General features: G+C 31.6%; 8 protein-coding genes and 2 non-coding genes across 10 annotated transcripts in view; 5 read left to right on the plus strand and 5 right to left on the minus strand.

Moving 5' to 3' along the window:
* The window catches only part of TRP1 (phosphoribosylanthranilate isomerase TRP1), a gene marked incomplete at both ends in the record, with an annotated part of 651 nt that extends 517 nt beyond the window's left edge, over nucleotides 1-134 (plus strand). The window contains one exon of the mRNA XM_004177293.1: nucleotides 1-134. This exon is cut by the window's left edge and continues 517 nt beyond it. Coding sequence (XP_004177341.1) covers nucleotides 1-134 — 134 coding nt within the window.
* Nucleotides 135-2,061: 1,927 nt separating this feature from the next.
* TBLA0A00210 (uncharacterized protein) lies at nucleotides 2,062-2,721 on the plus strand (the record flags this gene model as incomplete). The annotated part of the gene is made up of 1 exon (XM_004177294.1): nucleotides 2,062-2,721. The coding sequence occupies one exon, from the start codon at nucleotides 2,062-2,064 to the stop codon at nucleotides 2,719-2,721; it is 660 nt and encodes a 219-aa protein (XP_004177342.1).
* A 2,401-nt stretch (nucleotides 2,722-5,122) lies between these two features.
* Nucleotides 5,123-5,419, minus strand: TBLA0A00230 (uncharacterized protein; the record flags this gene model as incomplete). Its single annotated transcript, XM_004177295.1, has 1 exon — nucleotides 5,123-5,419. The coding sequence occupies one exon, from the start codon at nucleotides 5,417-5,419 to the stop codon at nucleotides 5,123-5,125; it is 297 nt and encodes a 98-aa protein (XP_004177343.1).
* Nucleotides 5,420-5,625: 206 nt separating this feature from the next.
* Nucleotides 5,626-6,441, minus strand: TBLA0A00240 (uncharacterized protein; the record flags this gene model as incomplete). The annotated part of the gene is made up of 1 exon (XM_004177296.1): nucleotides 5,626-6,441. One exon carries the CDS (start codon nucleotides 6,439-6,441, stop codon nucleotides 5,626-5,628), a length of 816 nt encoding a protein of 271 aa, XP_004177344.1.
* A 292-nt stretch (nucleotides 6,442-6,733) lies between these two features.
* On the minus strand, nucleotides 6,734-8,218 carry TBLA0A00250 (uncharacterized protein; the record flags this gene model as incomplete). The annotated part of the gene is made up of 1 exon (XM_004177297.1): nucleotides 6,734-8,218. The coding sequence occupies one exon, from the start codon at nucleotides 8,216-8,218 to the stop codon at nucleotides 6,734-6,736; it is 1,485 nt and encodes a 494-aa protein (XP_004177345.1).
* A 433-nt stretch (nucleotides 8,219-8,651) lies between these two features.
* TBLA0Atrna16T lies at nucleotides 8,652-8,724 on the plus strand. The gene has a single exon. It is a non-coding gene; the product is annotated as a tRNA-Thr (tRNA).
* Nucleotides 8,725-9,277: 553 nt separating this feature from the next.
* APC11 (anaphase promoting complex subunit 11) lies at nucleotides 9,278-9,832 on the minus strand (the record flags this gene model as incomplete). Its single annotated transcript, XM_004177298.1, has 1 exon — nucleotides 9,278-9,832. The coding sequence occupies one exon, from the start codon at nucleotides 9,830-9,832 to the stop codon at nucleotides 9,278-9,280; it is 555 nt and encodes a 184-aa protein (XP_004177346.1).
* Nucleotides 9,833-10,102: 270 nt separating this feature from the next.
* Nucleotides 10,103-12,976, minus strand: TBLA0A00270 (uncharacterized protein; the record flags this gene model as incomplete). Its single annotated transcript, XM_004177299.1, has 1 exon — nucleotides 10,103-12,976. One exon carries the CDS (start codon nucleotides 12,974-12,976, stop codon nucleotides 10,103-10,105), a length of 2,874 nt encoding a protein of 957 aa, XP_004177347.1.
* Nucleotides 12,977-13,731: 755 nt separating this feature from the next.
* Nucleotides 13,732-13,803, plus strand: TBLA0Atrna16E. Its single transcript has one exon. It is a non-coding gene; the product is annotated as a tRNA-Glu (tRNA).
* Nucleotides 13,804-16,537: 2,734 nt separating this feature from the next.
* On the plus strand, nucleotides 16,538-18,832 carry TBLA0A00280 (Zn(II)2Cys6 transcription factor domain-containing protein; the record flags this gene model as incomplete). Its single annotated transcript, XM_004177300.1, has 1 exon — nucleotides 16,538-18,832. One exon carries the CDS (start codon nucleotides 16,538-16,540, stop codon nucleotides 18,830-18,832), a length of 2,295 nt encoding a protein of 764 aa, XP_004177348.1.
* Nucleotides 18,833-19,239: the final 407 nt, after the last annotated feature.

Raw genomic sequence — 19,239 nt, forward strand, 5'->3', positions numbered from 1 at the left:
TCTATTTGGCAATAAAGCTCAAAGGAATTACAGGTGTCGATGTAAGCGGAGGTGTTGAGAACGAATCCGGGTCAAAGGATCTGGAGAAGGTCAAGGAGTTTGTACGGGTTGCCAAGAGTGATGCTTGTTTGTGATGTTTATACTTCTAGTTTTATAAATATGCTCTGTAGTTATATTTGTTGTGCCTTATAGATAGATCTCCCGATTGGGGACGGAAGTAGAGATAAGGAATTTTTTGTATGAAATCTGTATTTTTAGGGAATAGTAATTGCATTTTGGAAGAATGTTGGGGAAGCCTTATGTGAGAGAGGTACAGGAAAGGCGACTGTAATACGGGAAAAAAAGAGAAAAAAAGAAAAAAAATTACAACGTTTGAGGGATTGGGGAGTTTATAGGTACAAATACATAGGCACGGATGAGTTTTAAACTGACGGAAATTGGCGGAAACTACTGGAAACTAGCACAGGGGGGAAAAGTGTCAAATGCCAAATGTCAAGGACGGAGAAAAAAAGAAAAAAAAAATAGGAAAGCAACTATGTGTTTTAAAAAGTATCAACCATTGGTCTTCAAACATCGTTTCTTCTTAATTTTCTGCTTGTTGGGAAAGTGACACATTTTGCAAGGGATATCATAATCGTAACGGTGTTGTGTAGGGTTACTACAGAGAACGACAAGTAGGAATATTTTTCATAGCTGCATAACTCCTTTGGAGACTACCAATGAGATGTGAAACATACGATACGATACAATTCCATTACAATTATCCATTTGAACTGTTTGACGCTGCTGGAATGTGATTATATATCCATTTTCCATAGAGTGGAAAAATATTGTTTCTCGCGTGACTTGTGGAATTGCCTGTCACGAGTTGGACGCATTGTACAGGTGTATTAGTTACGTGGCTTTATTAAAGGGCTACAAGGAGGCTTATGGCCTAGGTGTCTACTTACTATAGTACTGGAGAGAACTGGGCGCCAACCGGTTCAGGATGTGTTGGTTAGGCCAGCAATGGGTAAAGGTATATAAGAGGCGACTGTAGGTCGACGAAGGATCTTCTTGATGTTCAAAAGGAAAAACGAACAATTGATTAACTGGTGAATTAACTATATCAATAGTTATATACCGGATCAATAAGCAGTTATTGATCATCACATCCTAATAAGCGACACTCCCGGTAACGGCCACTGTGGTAGACCCTACATCTAGTAGCGCGGATGGTAAGCAGGTGACGGCAATGCAAAAGATCAAGGTGATTAGAGAACTTGGTACAAATGTTCCAAAATTCGAAGGTACTAACTTTAATGACCTTCGTGCAGGATTCGAAGCGTGGAGGAGAAAGTGTAAATTAGCAGTGAAAATTATCCGCAATGCTGCTGACAAAGATCATTGGTTGTTGTCGGTGGGTACTTCTACCTTGATAAGACGTGAAGATGCTTGATATGCCTCCAATGCGGCCGATATCCACACTTTCGAAGACCTCGAAGTGGGACTCGAAACAGCATTTTCTAGTTCTAGACCAAAGCATGATAGCATTGATACTTGGCAGAACGTCTACTTTGAAGGCGACACTTCACCATTTGACATGACCACTTTTAGTAACTTTAAAGCAAAGAAAATAACTATGGATGAATTGGGTACATATGATTACCTTGCATTACTTCCTGAAGAAGCACGTGTTACGACGCATGACTGATGTAGATAAAGGATGGAAATCACGCGACGTACTTTTCAAGGATTACTGGGCGGTCAAAAAAAAAAGAGAAAAGCTTGGAAACAGAACCACAGAGAGTCATTACCAAGTGAGAAAGGACGTAGACCAGAGAAAAGAAGACGTACTGATTATACAAGTATTGTTTGTCACAGTTGTCAACAGCTAGGGCACATTGATAAGTATTGTCCTAAGAAGAGTGGCAATAATCTGTCTCCTTCGCAAAAATCGGCAGTTGTACAATCTTCTCAACCCTGGATTTACACTTAGGGTACCATCAGATTCTTATGAACCCTGACTCTGAAAAATTCACAGGTTTTACTACACTTTTCGGCCATTATCACTAAAAGGTCATGCCATTTGGCCTGTGCAATGTACTGGTAACATTCTCGAGATACATGCAGCAAGTGTTAGGAAATTTACCAAACGTGTATGTGTATCCGGACGATGTTTTAATCGCATCTCAAAATAAAAAACAACAAGTAGTACTACAAAAATTGAAAAACACCCGCTTAATTTGCAAGAAGAAGAAATGCCACTTCATGCAAAGTTCGGTTGAATTCTTAGGACATACAATAAGTGCCGATGGTATATCAGTACTGCATGAGAAAACAAAAGCAATTAAACATTACCCAATGCCCAATACGATTAAAACAGGACAAAGCTTCTTAGGTATGGTGAATTATTATCGAAATTTTATTAAAAGCTGCAGTAGGACCTCCAAGCCAATAATCCAGTATATTTCCAAAAAGTGTGAATGGGGTGATGCCCGAGTAAGCACTGTTAATGAATTAAAAGAAAAGTTAAGTTCTGCACCCGTCCTAGTCCCTTTTGTCCCTGGTGATACATATAGATTAACTACTGATGCTAGTCTCACAGTAATAGGTAGTGTATTAGAAAGAACAGTCAAAGGTAAGTTAAAAGGTGTCATCGGATACTACTCTAAAACAGTATCAAATACACAAAGTCGTTACCCCTGTAGGAGAATTAGAATTGTTAGCTATCATTCCTAGTCTAAATCACTTCAAATATTACCTACATGGCCACAAATTTATTCTGCGCACAGATCACATATCTTTATTATCGTATAATAATATGAAAGAACCTTCGAAGTGTGTAGCTCGTTGGTTGGACCTCTTAGGTGAATTTGACTTTAAGTAAGAATATATCAAAGGTGGTAATAACGTTGTCGCTGATGCACCAAGTCGTCAAGCTGAAGTTCATTGTATTTTGTCACATGAAGCGTGTCCCATCTCCCAACTTAAGAATATAAATCCCACTGAATGGTTAACTGAATTATCCGTGGGCAGCTGCTGTTCTAGTCCGTCTAGGTATAATTACTGACCCTGGAATTAGTGACAGTGATCAAAGTTTATTTCAAAAGTATTTAAAAAAGTTCAAATTCGCAAAAAAGATTTAGAACGATAAGACTTCGAAAATGGTATGTGAAGGTATGAAAATAGAGTATGTGTTCCATGAATATTTAGAAAAGATCTGTTAGCTATTTATCATGATAGTATGCTTCAAGGTGGTCATTTTGGTGAAAGTACAGCAATAAATAAAAGTATACCCGCTATATTATTGGCCACCGACGACAATAGATATAAAATATTACTTGAGAAGTTCAAAAACTAGTGTTAAAGGTGACTTACAACCGCTAGATATACTCGCCGGTAGAAGGTTAGACATATCACTCGATTTTATTACGAGATTACCGGAAACCAAGAACACAAAAATTGAACATGATATTGGTAGTTGTCGATCGATTTTCAAAACGTGCCCACTTCATTGCAACAGAAAAGCCACGTACTTACTTTGAAACAGTCAACCTGTTATATAGATTTGTCTTGCGTTAACATGATTTTCCCAAAACTATTGTATCCGACCGGCTGCGATATTCGGTTCACTTCCGGAATGTATAAAATACTGACAGAAAGTTAAAAACCGTCATCAACAAATTATCCCCAGACTGATGGATAAACAGAAGCCACCAATAAAACGCTAGGACGATTGTTACGTAGCTATTGTTCGAATGTACAAGCTAATTGGGATAGGTTTTTACCACATATTGAATTCGTTTATAATAATACTTTCCAGAGTGCACTAAAAGTCGCCCCATTTGAAGTTGATATCGGTTTTGTTCCTAACCAACCATTGTTAGATACCTATCACATCATAACCGCTCGTAATGAAATCTCTAAATCACTTAAAGCAATCTCCTTACGTACATCTGATATTTTAAAAGCAAATAAAGAAACAATGGAGGCCCAAGCTAATGTTCACCGTAGTCAGCTTAATTATTGCATAAGTGACTTAATTCTTTTGCATCGAAATGCATATTTTCTGGAATATGATATAATCATACTCCAGCACACCTTCTTAACAAACTTTCTATCATGCTACCTGACCATATACAAACCTTACATCTTGCGGACTCCCTTTTCAGTCTCCACAAGGTTGGTCAATGGTAGTAAGTTTTGAGGAATAATGTTGCCTTCCATGATTTTACTTAGTTTCTTGAAATCAATTTATACTTACGTGAATAGAGGCCTCGAGGTAATAATAAAGAGAGATGATATTAAAGCAGATGAATTCAGAATTAATTTATTTTATGATATGAACAAGGGTAGATAACATTAAGTATGAAGTCATATTGAAAAATTTAATGATGAATATACAGATTTAAAGTTGAAGAAACTTGAAGAAAAGTTAACTGTTAAATAAAAAGAAAATTTGGTTTCACATTGTAGTGAATATAAAATTGATCCAAATGAGAGGCCTTTATTATTAAGTAAGGAAGAATATAAAGCTAAAGTGAAATTTTTACAACAAAGTATTGGAAAGCTAAATTACTTAAGAACAAGAGGAAGATTAGATTTAGAGTTTGCTGTTAGTAAATTAGCTAGATTTGCTCTGGATACTCATGATAAAGTAATTAAGGCAGTTGAAAAAATAATAAAATATACTTATGTTAAGAGAGATCTCAATTTAGTAATGAAACGAGAAAATAAAGCGCCAGATGAAATTACAGTTGTTACAAATGCTTCATTAGGATCTGAATATGATGTTAAGTCCAGAATTGGTGGTGAAATATTGTTTGGAAACTACTTTTTATGTTTTTGTTTTTAATCATCAATTGTATGTGACTCCTCTGCTGAATGTGAACTTGATGCTTTAAATAAAGGTGATAAATTAGCCTTACACTTAAAATTTAAGTTAGAAAAACTATTCAAGAAAAGTATTAAAATAAATATAATAACCGGCTCTAAGCCTGTAATAAAATAGCTTAAAAATCCATATATTGGAGGTAGAACAAAATTTCTAGGAATTAGAATTAGTAAATTATAAGAAAGACTGAAGGACAATTCTACATTTTTAAGAAAAATCGATGGATTGGAGAATGTGGCCGATCCATTAACAATACCGGTTAGTCACTACAAATTCCAGATCCAGTCTACCTATTGTTTTTAAGTAATTTAGCTTTCCAATACATTTTTGTATACACATAACCCTCTCTTTGTATGCTTTTTTATTCATTAACAGTGTGTTTTCATTTGGATTTAAATTATATTCGCTAAAGTGAGGCGTTAGATTTTTCTTTTGTTCAGTTGTTAAATTATTATTATGGTCTTTCTGTTTTAGTAGTGGAAAATCTTCATTAAATTTTTCAATATATGACTTCATGCTTAATGTTATTATTCCTTTGTTCATTTCATAAAATAAATCGATTCCTAAGATATCTGTTTCTATATATCATGTTCATTCATAATCCCAATAACTTTTAATTCAAAAGTATTCTTCAACATTGTTATCATATCATCCAAATCTTGTTCTGTCTTTGCTGCTAATATACAATCATCAACATATGCAGCAATCAGTTTATTACCATCTGAAGATACAAACAGACCAGGAGCAAATCATGTGTCATAAAATTTATGAGAGTTCATAAATTCTCTTAGAGTTCCATTCCAATTTTTCGGACTTTGCTTCAAGCCATTAAGAGCTTTCTTTAGTGGCGTATACACCCTCTTATCTGATGGATGGTTAATATATAAATCCTCATCTAGAGTAGCGTATAGGAAAGCATGACTGATGTCTGCAGTTCGAATGTGTAATTGCTTATTATTAGCAACAGATAATAGAATTTTAAGACTATCAAGACTTAAAATAGCGGAGTCAGTATTACCGTAAGACTCTTGATTCTGTAAATCACCACGAGCACAATACCTTGCCTTACATGTCCCATCCCGTTTAACAGTGAATAATATAACAGTGGAGATTATCTTTTGGTATAGCTGATTTGGGTAAGCGAATATCAGGATCATAAACCTACATCTTAACCAAGTTTTCAACTTCTTTCTTGAATGACTTGATAAATGTCTCTGTTTTAAATTTTTATTATTCGTAATGGCTTCTTTATAGTATATTGATCTTATTTTATTCTGCCAGTTGGTCCGTGGTAAAATGCGACGTACTTTTTGCAAACGAGGTTTTTTAGAAGTAGGATGCATTATAGGAGGCATCACAGGGTCTAACTTTCTTTCTTGTAGATAAGTTGGTAATCTGTGATTCGGTTTTCTGCTCGTATTATTATTTCTGTGACCGGCTAAAGATTGTAAATTTTTCTTTGAGAATGATAATCTGGATGAGCTAGTTTGTATAATATTATTATTTGATGTACTATCTGTTTCATTATCCTGTACATCAACTTCTTCTCTGGGTATTTTATACATATTATCTCTTTCATCAACTGCTATTGAACTACTATCTGGTTCATTGTCTGATCTACTTTCACTGTCCTCATTGAAGTTATCAATATTATCTTCAATAATAGATGCGTTATCTGATTCTCTATTAGCATTAATTATTTCATTAGGATGTGTTTCAGTTATATTGTCATTCGCATCTTCTGATGTTATTGGAATGTTTGAATAGGGGGAAATATCATTTCTTATATCATGATTATTATCATCGTCTAATTCTGCTTTGTTTTGGTTTTCATTTCTATCGACTGTTGTATTATGATTACTCTGTATTACGATATCTGTATTTTGTGATATTGGAACTGTTCTGTTCATCAGTTACTGAGTTAGAGTCTTCATTAGATGGTAATATGTTATTTATCTCATCATTTGAAGTATTGCAATTTTTATAATCATTGTCATTTATTAACATTGAATATTTGTCCTTATTATCATTATTACTGTTGCTATCATTATCATTGTTACTGTTGCTATCATCATCAATATTCTCATTATTAGTGTCTGTATTCTTAATTTCGTTTTCACTGTTAATTGTTGTATTCTCATTGTCCATAAGTTCAATTACATTAGGTTGTTCTAAAATTTCATCTAAATTTACATTGTCAATAAGGTCAGGATCTATATTAGAAGGACTAAAATCACTTTCAGTATCCATTGTTTCTTCTTCACCATTTTCATTAAGGTCATTTAACAACTGTTGTGATACTATCTTATCATCTACCATAAGATTATTTATACCTTCAGTATCATTTTCATACTCTTCATCAGGAAATGCTTCATTAATCTCATCTTCATCAAATTCAAAATTTCTAGTAGAACCTATTTTAGATGTAACATTAGCTTTAAATCGTGCAATAATGGTTTCTTCTGGATTACTCTTCTGTTGCGAATTTACTGAATAATCAGGGATTTTAAAGTTTGTAGTGGTAATTACTCTATTTTCCTTAAAAATCTTATTCTTGATAGACTCTTGTATTGCTACAGTAGGTAGGTGATTTAGTCTTAAGTGAGCCTCTAAAAGTGATATTTTAGAAGATTTTATTATTCTTACTTTTTTATTTGTAATTTCATTTGTATATTCTGCAATTATTTGCTTAGTAGGAACCCAAATTGTATGATCCATAATTTTTGTTGGTATTTTATAATTATTGACAGTTGAAAAGTCATATTTTCCAGATTCAAAACCATATCCAACTATTTCCCATAGTTTGAATGCAGATAAAATTATTGCATCTTCATATGGAGCCAAATATGTAAACATATGGATAATTTTATTATTATCACCTCGAATCGGTAGAAATCCATAACCTTCATAATAAATTGGTTTTTCTTGATCATCATTTCCTACTCCATAATATGATGGACCAGGGTTTCCTTTTGTTAGGGGAGTAAAGTCAACTAGTTGCTCTTTGAAAGGTGTCATGCTAATTCCTGATGCAGTATCAATAACCACAAAGTCAGAAGTTTTGTCTGATGTATTAACAAATCTTACTATATTATTACTATTATTCTCTTTGGTATATTTATTATGATAAGTTTGATATTTTATAGGCAGTTTATTTTTGTATTTTTCCACATTCATCCTATTGTTGTTCATATTGCCTAAGAGTATTTGGAAAGTTTTTGGCAAAATGCAAAAATGAATTGCATTGATTGCATTGCCTTGACTGTCCTGAACGTATGACATTTTTCTTTTAATACTCTTTATGGTATCAACAATATTTTCAATGTATCCTGTTGGTGGCATATTTCCTTTATCATCAATAGTTATACTAGCTAATCTAATTACTGGGATTCAAGAGAGTTAGACATTGTTATACAGTGTTTAAGATGTAAAGACGATTACTTTATTTATAAATATATAGTAAATACTATAACTAAAATGAATATATTTCTTAAATAGTGTTTTCGATATAATAAGAAAAACACATTTTAAATAATAAGTCACGTGATAAAAGTCTTTTACCACTTAATAGAAAATGATATAATCATATTCCAGCACTTACTTACAAGGGTAGGAGTGCACAGTTTGAGTAATGCTGGCTAACTAATAAAGATTATGCATCGAACAGATATTCACAGGTATGCAACTAGCAGTTGCTCAGTGTTATGTATAATTTCTAGTTAGCAGCTTGTAAATGAGTATAAAGTCGATCTCGTCTACAACACAACTAAGAAATGCTTTCATGGCCAAGTTGGTAAGGCGCCACACTAGTAATGTGGAGATCGTCAGTTCGACTCTGGTTGAAAGCATATTAAATTTTTTTTTTTGCAACGCAAAAAGGTATGTCACGGGCTTCATAATTTTCCCCCACTACTGACCACTTATAACAGTGACTCTGAAACTGTATAATTTCAACAAAATTCTTTTTTTACATAAAACATTGATTGCATTATAAAAATATCGGACTTGTTTTAATGTTTTGAGAAATATAAAGTCACGATGTATTTAATAATATAAACCTGGTCAATTACAAATTTTAGATAAATCCATTGATTATTTAATACTTCTATAAAAGCTATTTGTATTGCAAAATCTAGTGCAAATAAAGCTATCGTATATACTTTACCAAGTAACATATTATTAATTCTATCGATATTAAAGGCCAAGCCTATAATCATTAGCGAGTTTATGATCACCTAAATTTTTTTATCACTACTAAGTCATACCATAGCACTTTTCGAATACGTACATTCAGAAAATTTCTCTCCAATGGTCACTCGACACATACTGTAGTGAGTGTTTTCCGAATTTTTTTCTTTTTATGTTTTTATCTTTTAGCATCTGGTAATCCAGCATTACAACTTATCTAACCACCATTGTTGGATCCTGTGCTAATCCACCATCATTCGACCCATTAGCACCTTGCCCCACTTCTCTTTCACCAACAACACCATAATCTTCTTCGTTGATAAATCCACTCAAGTCCACATCAACATCTTCATCAAACGCCCCGAATCGTTGACGAGCTTGTTTAAGTTCTAAGGATTTAAAAACATCTTCTTGAGATTTATTTAATGCAACTCCTTCTTTTAATTTAAATTCTTGTCTACACATAGGACAGAGACCTTTAGAAGTAGTTGTGTCTAGCCATTTATAAATACAATGAACATGGAAATTATGAAAACAATTTCCCACAACTAATGGACATCTTTTCCCAGGAACCTTACAATTTGGGCATGTTCTATTATAATTAAATCGACATATACCACATACATCTTCATCTTCATCTACCATATTGTGTCCAGAAGAATAATCAATCCCTAATTCTCTCTCCTTATTTTGGATAAAATGATTATCATTTGGAATATCCCATTTCCAAGCAAATACAGGATAAATACCTTTAACCTCTATCTTCATTATTTCAAGATTTGAAATAAAGTTTTCTTGACAAATGGATTTTCTCTTCTTAGTGTTCTTTTAATTAGTGTTATTTTTTATTTTTTAAAAATTCCATTCATACTTTTGCGCGGCTTAAACGAATTTTTAAAATCAATTAGCATGTTAATTACTTAATATCGTAATAAGTTTCTAAATAAAAAAAAGAACAAAATAAAAAAAAGAAAAGAATAATTTAAACATTTAAACTAAAGCATTAAAAATCTCATTTTCTAAAAGACCATTTAAAAGTTAGCTCTTTTCGAAGTTGTTATATTTTGTTGAAATCTTACCTTTTGTCTCTTCAGGAGAAGTAGGTGCATTCAACTCAGCTTTCCCTTTTGGTCTCCCTACAAATTTATTCTTCAACTTTAAATCCTTTTCTAACTTTTTCTTAACAGCTGCCTTTTCCATAGGATTAAAACCTTTAGGAACATCCTGCCCTTCTGGAATTGGTGCATATTTAATAACATTCACACCGTTTTTTCTTTTATTTTCTTCCATTAGTTCTTGCTTTTTCTTTCGTACTAATTCTTGCATAACTGGATCATCCCTAAGATTGAGCTTGCCATCTTTTTTTGGAGCTCCCTTAACCCCAGTTCCTTCAATTTTTTGATCCGAATTTTCCTCTTGTTTATCAATATCGTTAAAGAGACTGAGATCATCTTTTTCTCTAATGGCTCCTCTATTTTGAGCATCAAATTTTACTTTTGAATCAAGTAAAATGATTTCCAGCATTTCGTCTAGTTTCACCAATTCTAACCTACCATTTCTTTCAATACCAAAAATTGGTGGTTGCTCTTTTTTATGTTTAAAACTTCCTTCAAGAATGTTGGACTTTTTTTTCCTCATCTTTGCAAATTTACCACCATTTTTATCCTCTTCAAGATCCTGAAGTTTTTGGAATTCAATTTCTTCCTCAGTAATCAACTCATCTACAGTTGCTGTTTCATCGACGTCCTTTTCTGCATCTAAATCTGTAACTGAACTTTCCTCAATTTCTTCGAAAAAAAGTTCACTATCCCAATCAGGAGTGCCATTTTCTTTCAAATTAATACGTGGTTTCTTTTTGAAATAAACTTCTTTTTCTCTAAGTCTTTTAGTACTTAGAATTTTCTCAATTCTAGCTTTTATTAATTTATCTTCAAGAGATAATTGATTTTTCAATTTATCATACTCCATCATTTTTTCTTCAAATTTAATTCTAGCATCTATCGTTTTCTTAGCATCATCTGCACTTGATTGTAAAAAATCCAATCTTTGCTTTATAAATAAACACATGCCTGGCAAAGCATTTGTTTCATCAACGTATTCGTCTTCCAAATAATCAAAATAATAAGCTTTTTCGCAAAGATATTCATGCATAGTTTTAAAACTCTCCAGTTCAATATTTTGTTTCTCAAAAATAGCAATATTCCAAGTCATGAGTAAAGGTTCCTTGGAAATATCATCAATTAATAACTTTCTGTTTTTTAAAAGTTTAGGATCTCCGTCAAATAAATTGCTATGAGCAAACATTAAATGATTCCCATTTCTAATAGCTTCCCAACCAACATCCATATAATTATTGGAAAATTTTTCATAAGTATAGCTAGGATCGAATTGAATATCATTTGAATCTTTCAAATCATAAGTACTTTTAATGTTCATCTTTGCAAATGTATAAAATGCAAAATCTTGTTGGAAATCGTGATAAAGTGTTGAAGAAAACATTGGCCTTTCTTTTGTTTTAACGATACCGTCCAAGAATGGTGTAGCTTTCACTTGATAAAATGGTTTATCCAAGATATGAGCTGCTATTGTTAATTCATCTTTTGAACTATGTGGAGAAATCTTTTGATACCATAATATATAATACCATGAAGGACCATTTACAGAATAATATAATGCTAATAGAATAGTATCTATATTTTTTGATTTTTTGATTAAAAATTGTGAACCTGAAGTGACGGGATCTGGCAAAGTTCCCTCTAGATCATGAAGCGGAATACTGTTTTTAAAAGTAGCATTTTTCTGTTCTTCAGATGTATAAACTTTTGGAGGAGTAATGTCATCTAAAAACATTCGAATTCTTTTGTCAAAATTGATTTGTTTACCCATAATATCATAAGTAGAAGGATGAATGGCACGCCTCCAAAACCCAGGCCATGAAATGAAACCTGTTTCAGGATAAGGTTTTAATTGGAAAATTGTATCTAATGGTTTCAAAGGGAAATTTTTGGGAGATAATACTAAAGTATCGTCAAATGAAGAAGTTAATAATGCTAATAATAAAGTAGTAGATTCAGTCAATTCTGGCAAGTGGAAGTCTTCTTCATCAATTATATCTGAGATGAAAATGCAATTTGTGTTTAATTCTTTGGAAATCTTATTACAGAAATCTGACTCAGATTGTTTAAAATCGAAATTTGACAAAGAGTCCTTTTGGGGTGTTGGCGGTATAAATATCTCAACTGGGATCTCATTCCCTTGATCTCTAATAAATTTTGCAACAATGCTCGCAAATAGGGTATTCTTGCCGCCTCCTATCAGAACTATACCTTTACCATAGTACATATTAATTGGCAAATCTTGTAAGATGTTTAGAGATTCCAGGAAATTTTGATGATCTGTCTTCAAATTTTGTAATGTTGTATCATCAATGATAAGACATTGGTTTAAATTATTAAATGTTAGATATTCCCATTCGTCTTCCCTTATACTTTTTGAAGCCACAGGGCGTTTTATAGGACAGTTTGGACTTAGTTGGATATTATTTTGGCCTGATGAGGAAGAAGAGATAATTAATTTTTGGAAAATGGATTTCAGAATTGGTTTCCCAGATTTCTTTAATAATTTTCTTCTTGCATTCCAATCTAATTTTGTATTTTCCTTTGAAATTGTTTTATCTGGAATTTGAACATCATTTGATAATTTATTATTTAAATATAAATTACTTTTCCAATTGGAAGCAGGTGAAATGATATAATCCTGTAGGTAGGAGTCTTGGTTTGTATCTGAAAGTTCTTCATATATTCGGGGATCTTTGCCCTCTTTTAAGCAGTGAGATATAAAGTAAAAAGTTATAATGCATATCAAAGTTGTTATTCGATAATGATTTCCAATATGTCTTTTAAACGATTTCATTTCCATGTTTGCTTCTAGGTATTACTAACACGTACGAATACAAATGCAAATGCAAATACAAACAAATAAACAAATAAACAAATAAATAAATCAATAAATCAAGTACAAAAAGCTATTCAGATGTTAAACTAATACGAATAGAGAGGTCAGAGAAAAACAATGAAGAAAGAAGAATTTATTAGTAGATCAAATGGAATTAATTCTAGGGGTAGATGAAAGAATTAAATTTTTTTTCACAAGATATCATTGTTTAAAGATGATTGGGTACATTAAGTAAAGTAAAAGAATGTTAAGAAGGAGAAACGGCTGGCAGTAAGAGTTGCACTTAATAGATAAAAGAACGACAGTATAGGAACGGGCATATTAACATTCAAGTTTGTACACCCTGTCCTTTATAACCTAAAAAAACTAAAATGAAAAATTTGAAAACCAAAAAAATACGGTAGTTGAAAATTACGTGGCAGTAGTCTATAAGAAAATTGAAACGCACCAATGAGTCGTAAGAGAGATGAACCTTAAATGCCGATTGTATGAAAATGATAGATCTAGGAACTTTCTTTTTCTTTTCTTTTACCGGAATCGTTCACCCAAGTAGGAAATGCTCAAATTGGAATTGTATGTCACAAGGCATTAAAATGGAGAAAATATCTAGGAAATTTCAGTTTATGGAAAAAAAAATAATAGAACACTACAATAAATATGCCTTAATGATGCTAACTACTAGAACTTGTAAGAAAAATTTTAACAAATAGTAATCCGATATAGTGTAACGGCTATCACATCACGCTTTCACCGTGGAGACCGGGGTTCGACTCCCCGTATCGGAGAATTTTTGCAACCATAACAATTTTAAGCTTTGTTACTCTCAGTAGTATATCTTTTTGCTGCTAGTTTAATACCAACTGTTTATTAAACTATACAACTATATACCTGAGCCTATGTAAGTTAACTATTATTATTATTACGTTCCGATTTGTTCACTATACACTTCCATCTTTTGTATTTCATTCTTTTTGTTTTCTAGTTCTTACTTCTTTGTTCTACTTTAACCCTCTAGTTTATTCTTTTAGCTTTAGATTCTTAAATAGAATTTATATTCATGATTCATTTATTTGTTGATTTACATGTTCATTCCGTTATCACGTGATTCTGATTATACACGTGACTAGGGTAGCTCACGCTATGTGATATTTATTAATTTTTACACTTGTGTAACATGGTACTTAAGGACTCTTAAGATCTATTCTTGAATCTAATAATTAAGAAATGAATTCTGTATTGCAAAGTTGTTACCACGTGACCAAATTAATTTTTTCTCATTTTTCCTTGTATTACGTATATTCCATTTACTATAAGTAAATCAATTCCATTACAAAAAAGCTCGTGAGATAAAAGAGTACGAAAAAAGATACCTAATTAGGTAAATTAATCCGCTACCACTCTAAACATCAATTGTTTAATCAAACACTGATATAAAAAGGGAAAAAAAAGAGAAAAAAAGAGAAAAAAAGCATATCACACGTGACAGGAATCCGTTAATAAGAAGCATCTTTCCGTTATGGGATCCAACTAAGAAACAGTTGCAAAGCAATAATGCCCAAATATTTCAAGCAATGACGTAATATGCAGATAAGACCAGAATGGTCGTGAAAAAACTAATAGGTGTCTAATTAGAACGATCGATGCTATACTAATGGGGAAATATCGTCCGAATTCCGAGACACATGGTGAACATGCAACTGAGCTCAGGGTTTAATTTTTTATTTTTCTGGTGTGAGAATCCATGCGGGAGATAAACCCGCAGGGTTCAGGGAATTGCCCTTATAGAGCGGACCAACGGAATAGAGCGAACTCGGAAATTAGCCTCCGGTTCGAGACTCAATTTCCAACAGCTATCGTTACGTAACACGTGGTGACGTAATCACGTCGGCCCACGGCTCACGACGGGCGTTGCCCGGAGCAGCCAAATTCCGTGCACCACGCACTGACACCTCGAGGGTTGCCCCGTGCGGGTATGTATTTTACTTCGGATCCTGTACCGGGTTTGGAAATTACCGCATGTAGTAGCTACCGATACACAGGACGGGATGCCACAAAGAGCTAGATGACGGTGGAGAACGGCCCGTGGCAGCGGCATGGTCCGAAAGAGGCGAAGCAGCTCACAATATAGCCTAGTATAGTAATTAATCCGTGAGACATGCTACGCGAAAAGGGATCGTCATCTGAAAAGGGAATGATCTTCCCGTAGAGGGAAGATCACTCACGTAAGGGGAAATAGCAGGCGCAAAGAGGAATGGTGATCCAATTAGGAAATAGTAATGTAAAAGGGCAAATGAAAACTAGGAACTGCATACAGAAACGGAAACGAAAATGCTACAATAAACAAGAACCATCAATAAGCTTCTCTTGTGCTTATAGATTACCAAACTTATCATACTTCTTGGTTCTATCGTTGTAAGAGAAATAGTAGTAGTCGTAGTATTTATTACCTTTATTATCCATATTCAATATCATCACAGCTTAGAAAAGCAAATGCTATAATTAAAGATTACTTGTCTGATCATATTTTGCCGAAACTTATTTGTTATTCAAGATTAATTCGAATCTCAAATGAGATCCATCATCATCGGATTTTCCATTTCATCACTATATTGCCATAGTATTATTATTATTATTGTTATTATTTAGAGGTTGTTATTGCTCTTGCATCTATCTCATTAGTTGCTGATCTATTTACTTCAACCTACTCCGATTTATTCCTTGTTCTTTTTTACTTTTAATCTCTCATTATAACGCAACTCTCTCTATTTTGAGTGATTTTGCTCCTTTAAATCTTTTTTTTTTCCTTGTTTTTTCATGCCCTTTTTTTCCATGTTTTTTTTCTTCAGTAAGGTTAGTATATTTAGTTGTATTTTTTTTTTCTTACTTAATTATTAAACAATTTTAGAATTTATACTTCAAAGGCAATCGAAGTAAGAAATAGAAAATTAGAAATAAAATAGACAAATCGCAAAATAAAATCAAATAAAGGAACCACATCACAACAAAAAAGAAACACTAAGAGTAACAGAAATAGACAAGATTAGAATCAAAAGATAGATATTTTATTTTATTGTTTAAGTATTTATAATATTTTCCAATTCCTTTCATCTTCTCAAAATAGTTTCGCGCTAAATTTACCTATTCCATAATTCCCATTATTGCTTGCTTGGATTTAATACTATTTTTATACACAAAACAAATAAAGATTCTTTAATAACTATATTTTTTTCCCCCAAATAACCGTGTGATTAAAAAAGCTTAATATATATTCGGAGACACACCTCATTTTTATTTTTTATTTTTTATCTGCTATTTTTTTTCTTTGTTTTCTTCTTTTCACTCCGTTCCCAGATTAATAATAGATTATATAAAAGAAAAAAATATCATTATTAATTCACATATATATTATATCTGTATTTCATACATGTCCGAAACCCTACTAATTTTTTGAAAAAAATTTAAAAATAAATAATAACAGTATAATACAACCAAAATTTTTTTATTATTATTATCATTATTATGCATTTCCAGAAAAAAGGACTCACATATTCAAAGCATGGATGCTTGCAATGTAAAAAAGCTCATGCAAAATGTGATGAGACCAAACCAGTTTGTGATAGGTGTAAGAGGACTTTTAAAAAATGTGATTATCAAACAGCTTTTATCATAAAGACTTTCCAAAACTCAAATTTAAATTCAAATACAATCAATAAAGATTCAAGTAGTAATCATACATTCACTACAACCACAACTATCAAGAGATCTGCATCCAATAAACATTCTTCAAAAAACAATAACACTTCAAAACATAATAACATTCTCAATACTTTTAATTCAAGACCTTCTGTACGACAAGAGTTGACTAATGATATCCAAAATCAATCAAATAGTAATATCATGACCACTACTCCCTTGGCAAATAATAATCAAACCACAGTAACAACAACTATAACTACAACGTCTCCCACAAATTTAATACCTCAACAGCAAAACTTGCCCACTTATTCTCTTATCTTACCAAAGGCAGATCCAATCCAGCTTCCAAACAACGAATATAGTTCCTCTTTAGGTAATAACGATAATTCCCATAAAAATATGAAAAAAAATGGTAATATTCTGAAACCTTTTTATTTTGTAAAACCGAACCCAAGAGTATTTTTCCCTCCAAGAGATATTAATCTTTTAAATCTTTTGAATTTGGATTCCAATATTAATAATTTAAAAGTCGATGATTCAATTCTTTCCTCATTTACTTTAAAAGATTCGGATATAATTGAGACTATTCAATTGATTAAAGAAAATGATTTGACCACGCTATTGAAAGAAGATCCTTTATTGAAGTCTTTAATAGATAACAATATTAATATTAATGAATTGGATAATTTAATAAAGACAAATTCCTCAAAGGATAATGATTCTACAAAGGGTAATACTTCCGTAGAGAACACTTCCGCAAAAGATAAAAATTCAATAGATGAGGATTCAATTTCTAATAAAGTTTCATTTAATGATCCAAACTTTTTATTATTCTATTGGAAAGTTTTCATCGGTTCATCAATAGATGGCCCCATGAAATTATTCCCCGTTGAAACAATTCTATTAACTTTTAAAAGTTTTTTCCAATTAAATGTAACAAAATTTCCCGCATTGATTCATATCTTAAGGTATTTAACTTCCATAATTATGAAATCTTATTATCAATCAATTAATAATTTAAAATTAATGGAAGTTTGGGATAAATACATAAAATTACCAACTTTACAAATTTGTTTAAATCATTTAAATCATTTAATAGATAATTATGAAACTGATTTCAATTTAATTTACTTGATACTTTTCACTGGAATCTCTTTAATCTCTTACGACTGGGTTAAAAACTTAAACTGGAGATCACATTTTAAACAAATGATTCATATGATGTTGAAGATTAATGAATGCTTTCAAATCGATAAATACTCTTTTGATTCCATAGATCCAAACTTATTATTAATCTTGAAGTATTATAAATTATGGCTACCCTATATTGAAATGTGTGCCTTGCTTTTAAGCAACGAAGGTTGTGCAATTGATTCCATAAATGATGTAAATTATTTTCTAACTTCATCATTTTTTTTAAATGATTATAATAATTCAAATTTAATTGATAATAATTGCTTCTTGGTAGACGGGAAATTTAATTTAATAACTGGCTATATTATTGATTACAATAATTTATTTGCTAAATTATTCAAATTTAATATCTCTTTGAAAAATGATTATAATATAAACTTATCAGGTGCAAATATTATCAAATTTAAATTATTAAACAATTCAGAGGAACTTAATCAAAAATTATTCAACATAGGCTGCATTTTATCTGATGAATTGAATCAAATTAATAAAGATCTAGATATTAGTAAGATACTAAAAAATATTAAAGATATACAATTAAGATTATCCATGAGAAATAGTAATAAAATTTGTTCTTTAATAATCTCTTTATATCTAAGATTTTTTTTCCTAAATGAAGATAAGAATAATCCTGATTCAATTACATCCTCTTTAGAAAAAGTTTTAGAATATTGGTATTCAATGCCAATTGTAGATTCCATAGGGGTATCTTCACATTGGACCTTATCTATTGGTGCAAATATTGCTTTAACAATGGGGAATAAAGATTTATTTGATCAATATATATCATTATTAGACAAACATTCGACCAATAAACCTCATATGGTAAAGAAAGGCTTAGACCAATTGAATTTGTTATACAATTCTGTAAAAGAAAATAAATTAGATCAACTGGTTGATCCAAAATTTGATATCCCATTTTAAAAAAAAATTAAACTTAAATTACTTTTTAATTCCTATTTTCTAGCTTATAGAAGTCTCATAAAACGCCAAGTTGCGTTGATTGTAACATTATACCGCGTACCATCACATTGATAGTGAATATTAAAAATCCATCATTTTTTTATTCGTCGCTTCACCCCAACTCCATTAAATTTTATTCATTCTAGTTACACTACACTATCCTGCTTTTTTTTGATTTTTTTTTGAATTTTTTTAACCTAAACATTTTTTTTTTGTATATATATTCACTATCAACAATATTTTTTTACTTCGCTTCCTAATATTATTATGTAGACAAGATCCACCGTAAATATTACCGTTGTAGGAAGTATTTAAAATGACTAACCAGACTCGATTAATACGAGAAGACTATTAAATAATTATAAATA

This window comes from Henningerozyma blattae, chromosome 1, assembly GCF_000315915.1.
Source record: "Henningerozyma blattae CBS 6284 chromosome 1, complete genome".
Taxonomy (NCBI): Eukaryota; Fungi; Ascomycota; class Saccharomycetes; order Saccharomycetales; family Saccharomycetaceae; genus Henningerozyma; species Henningerozyma blattae.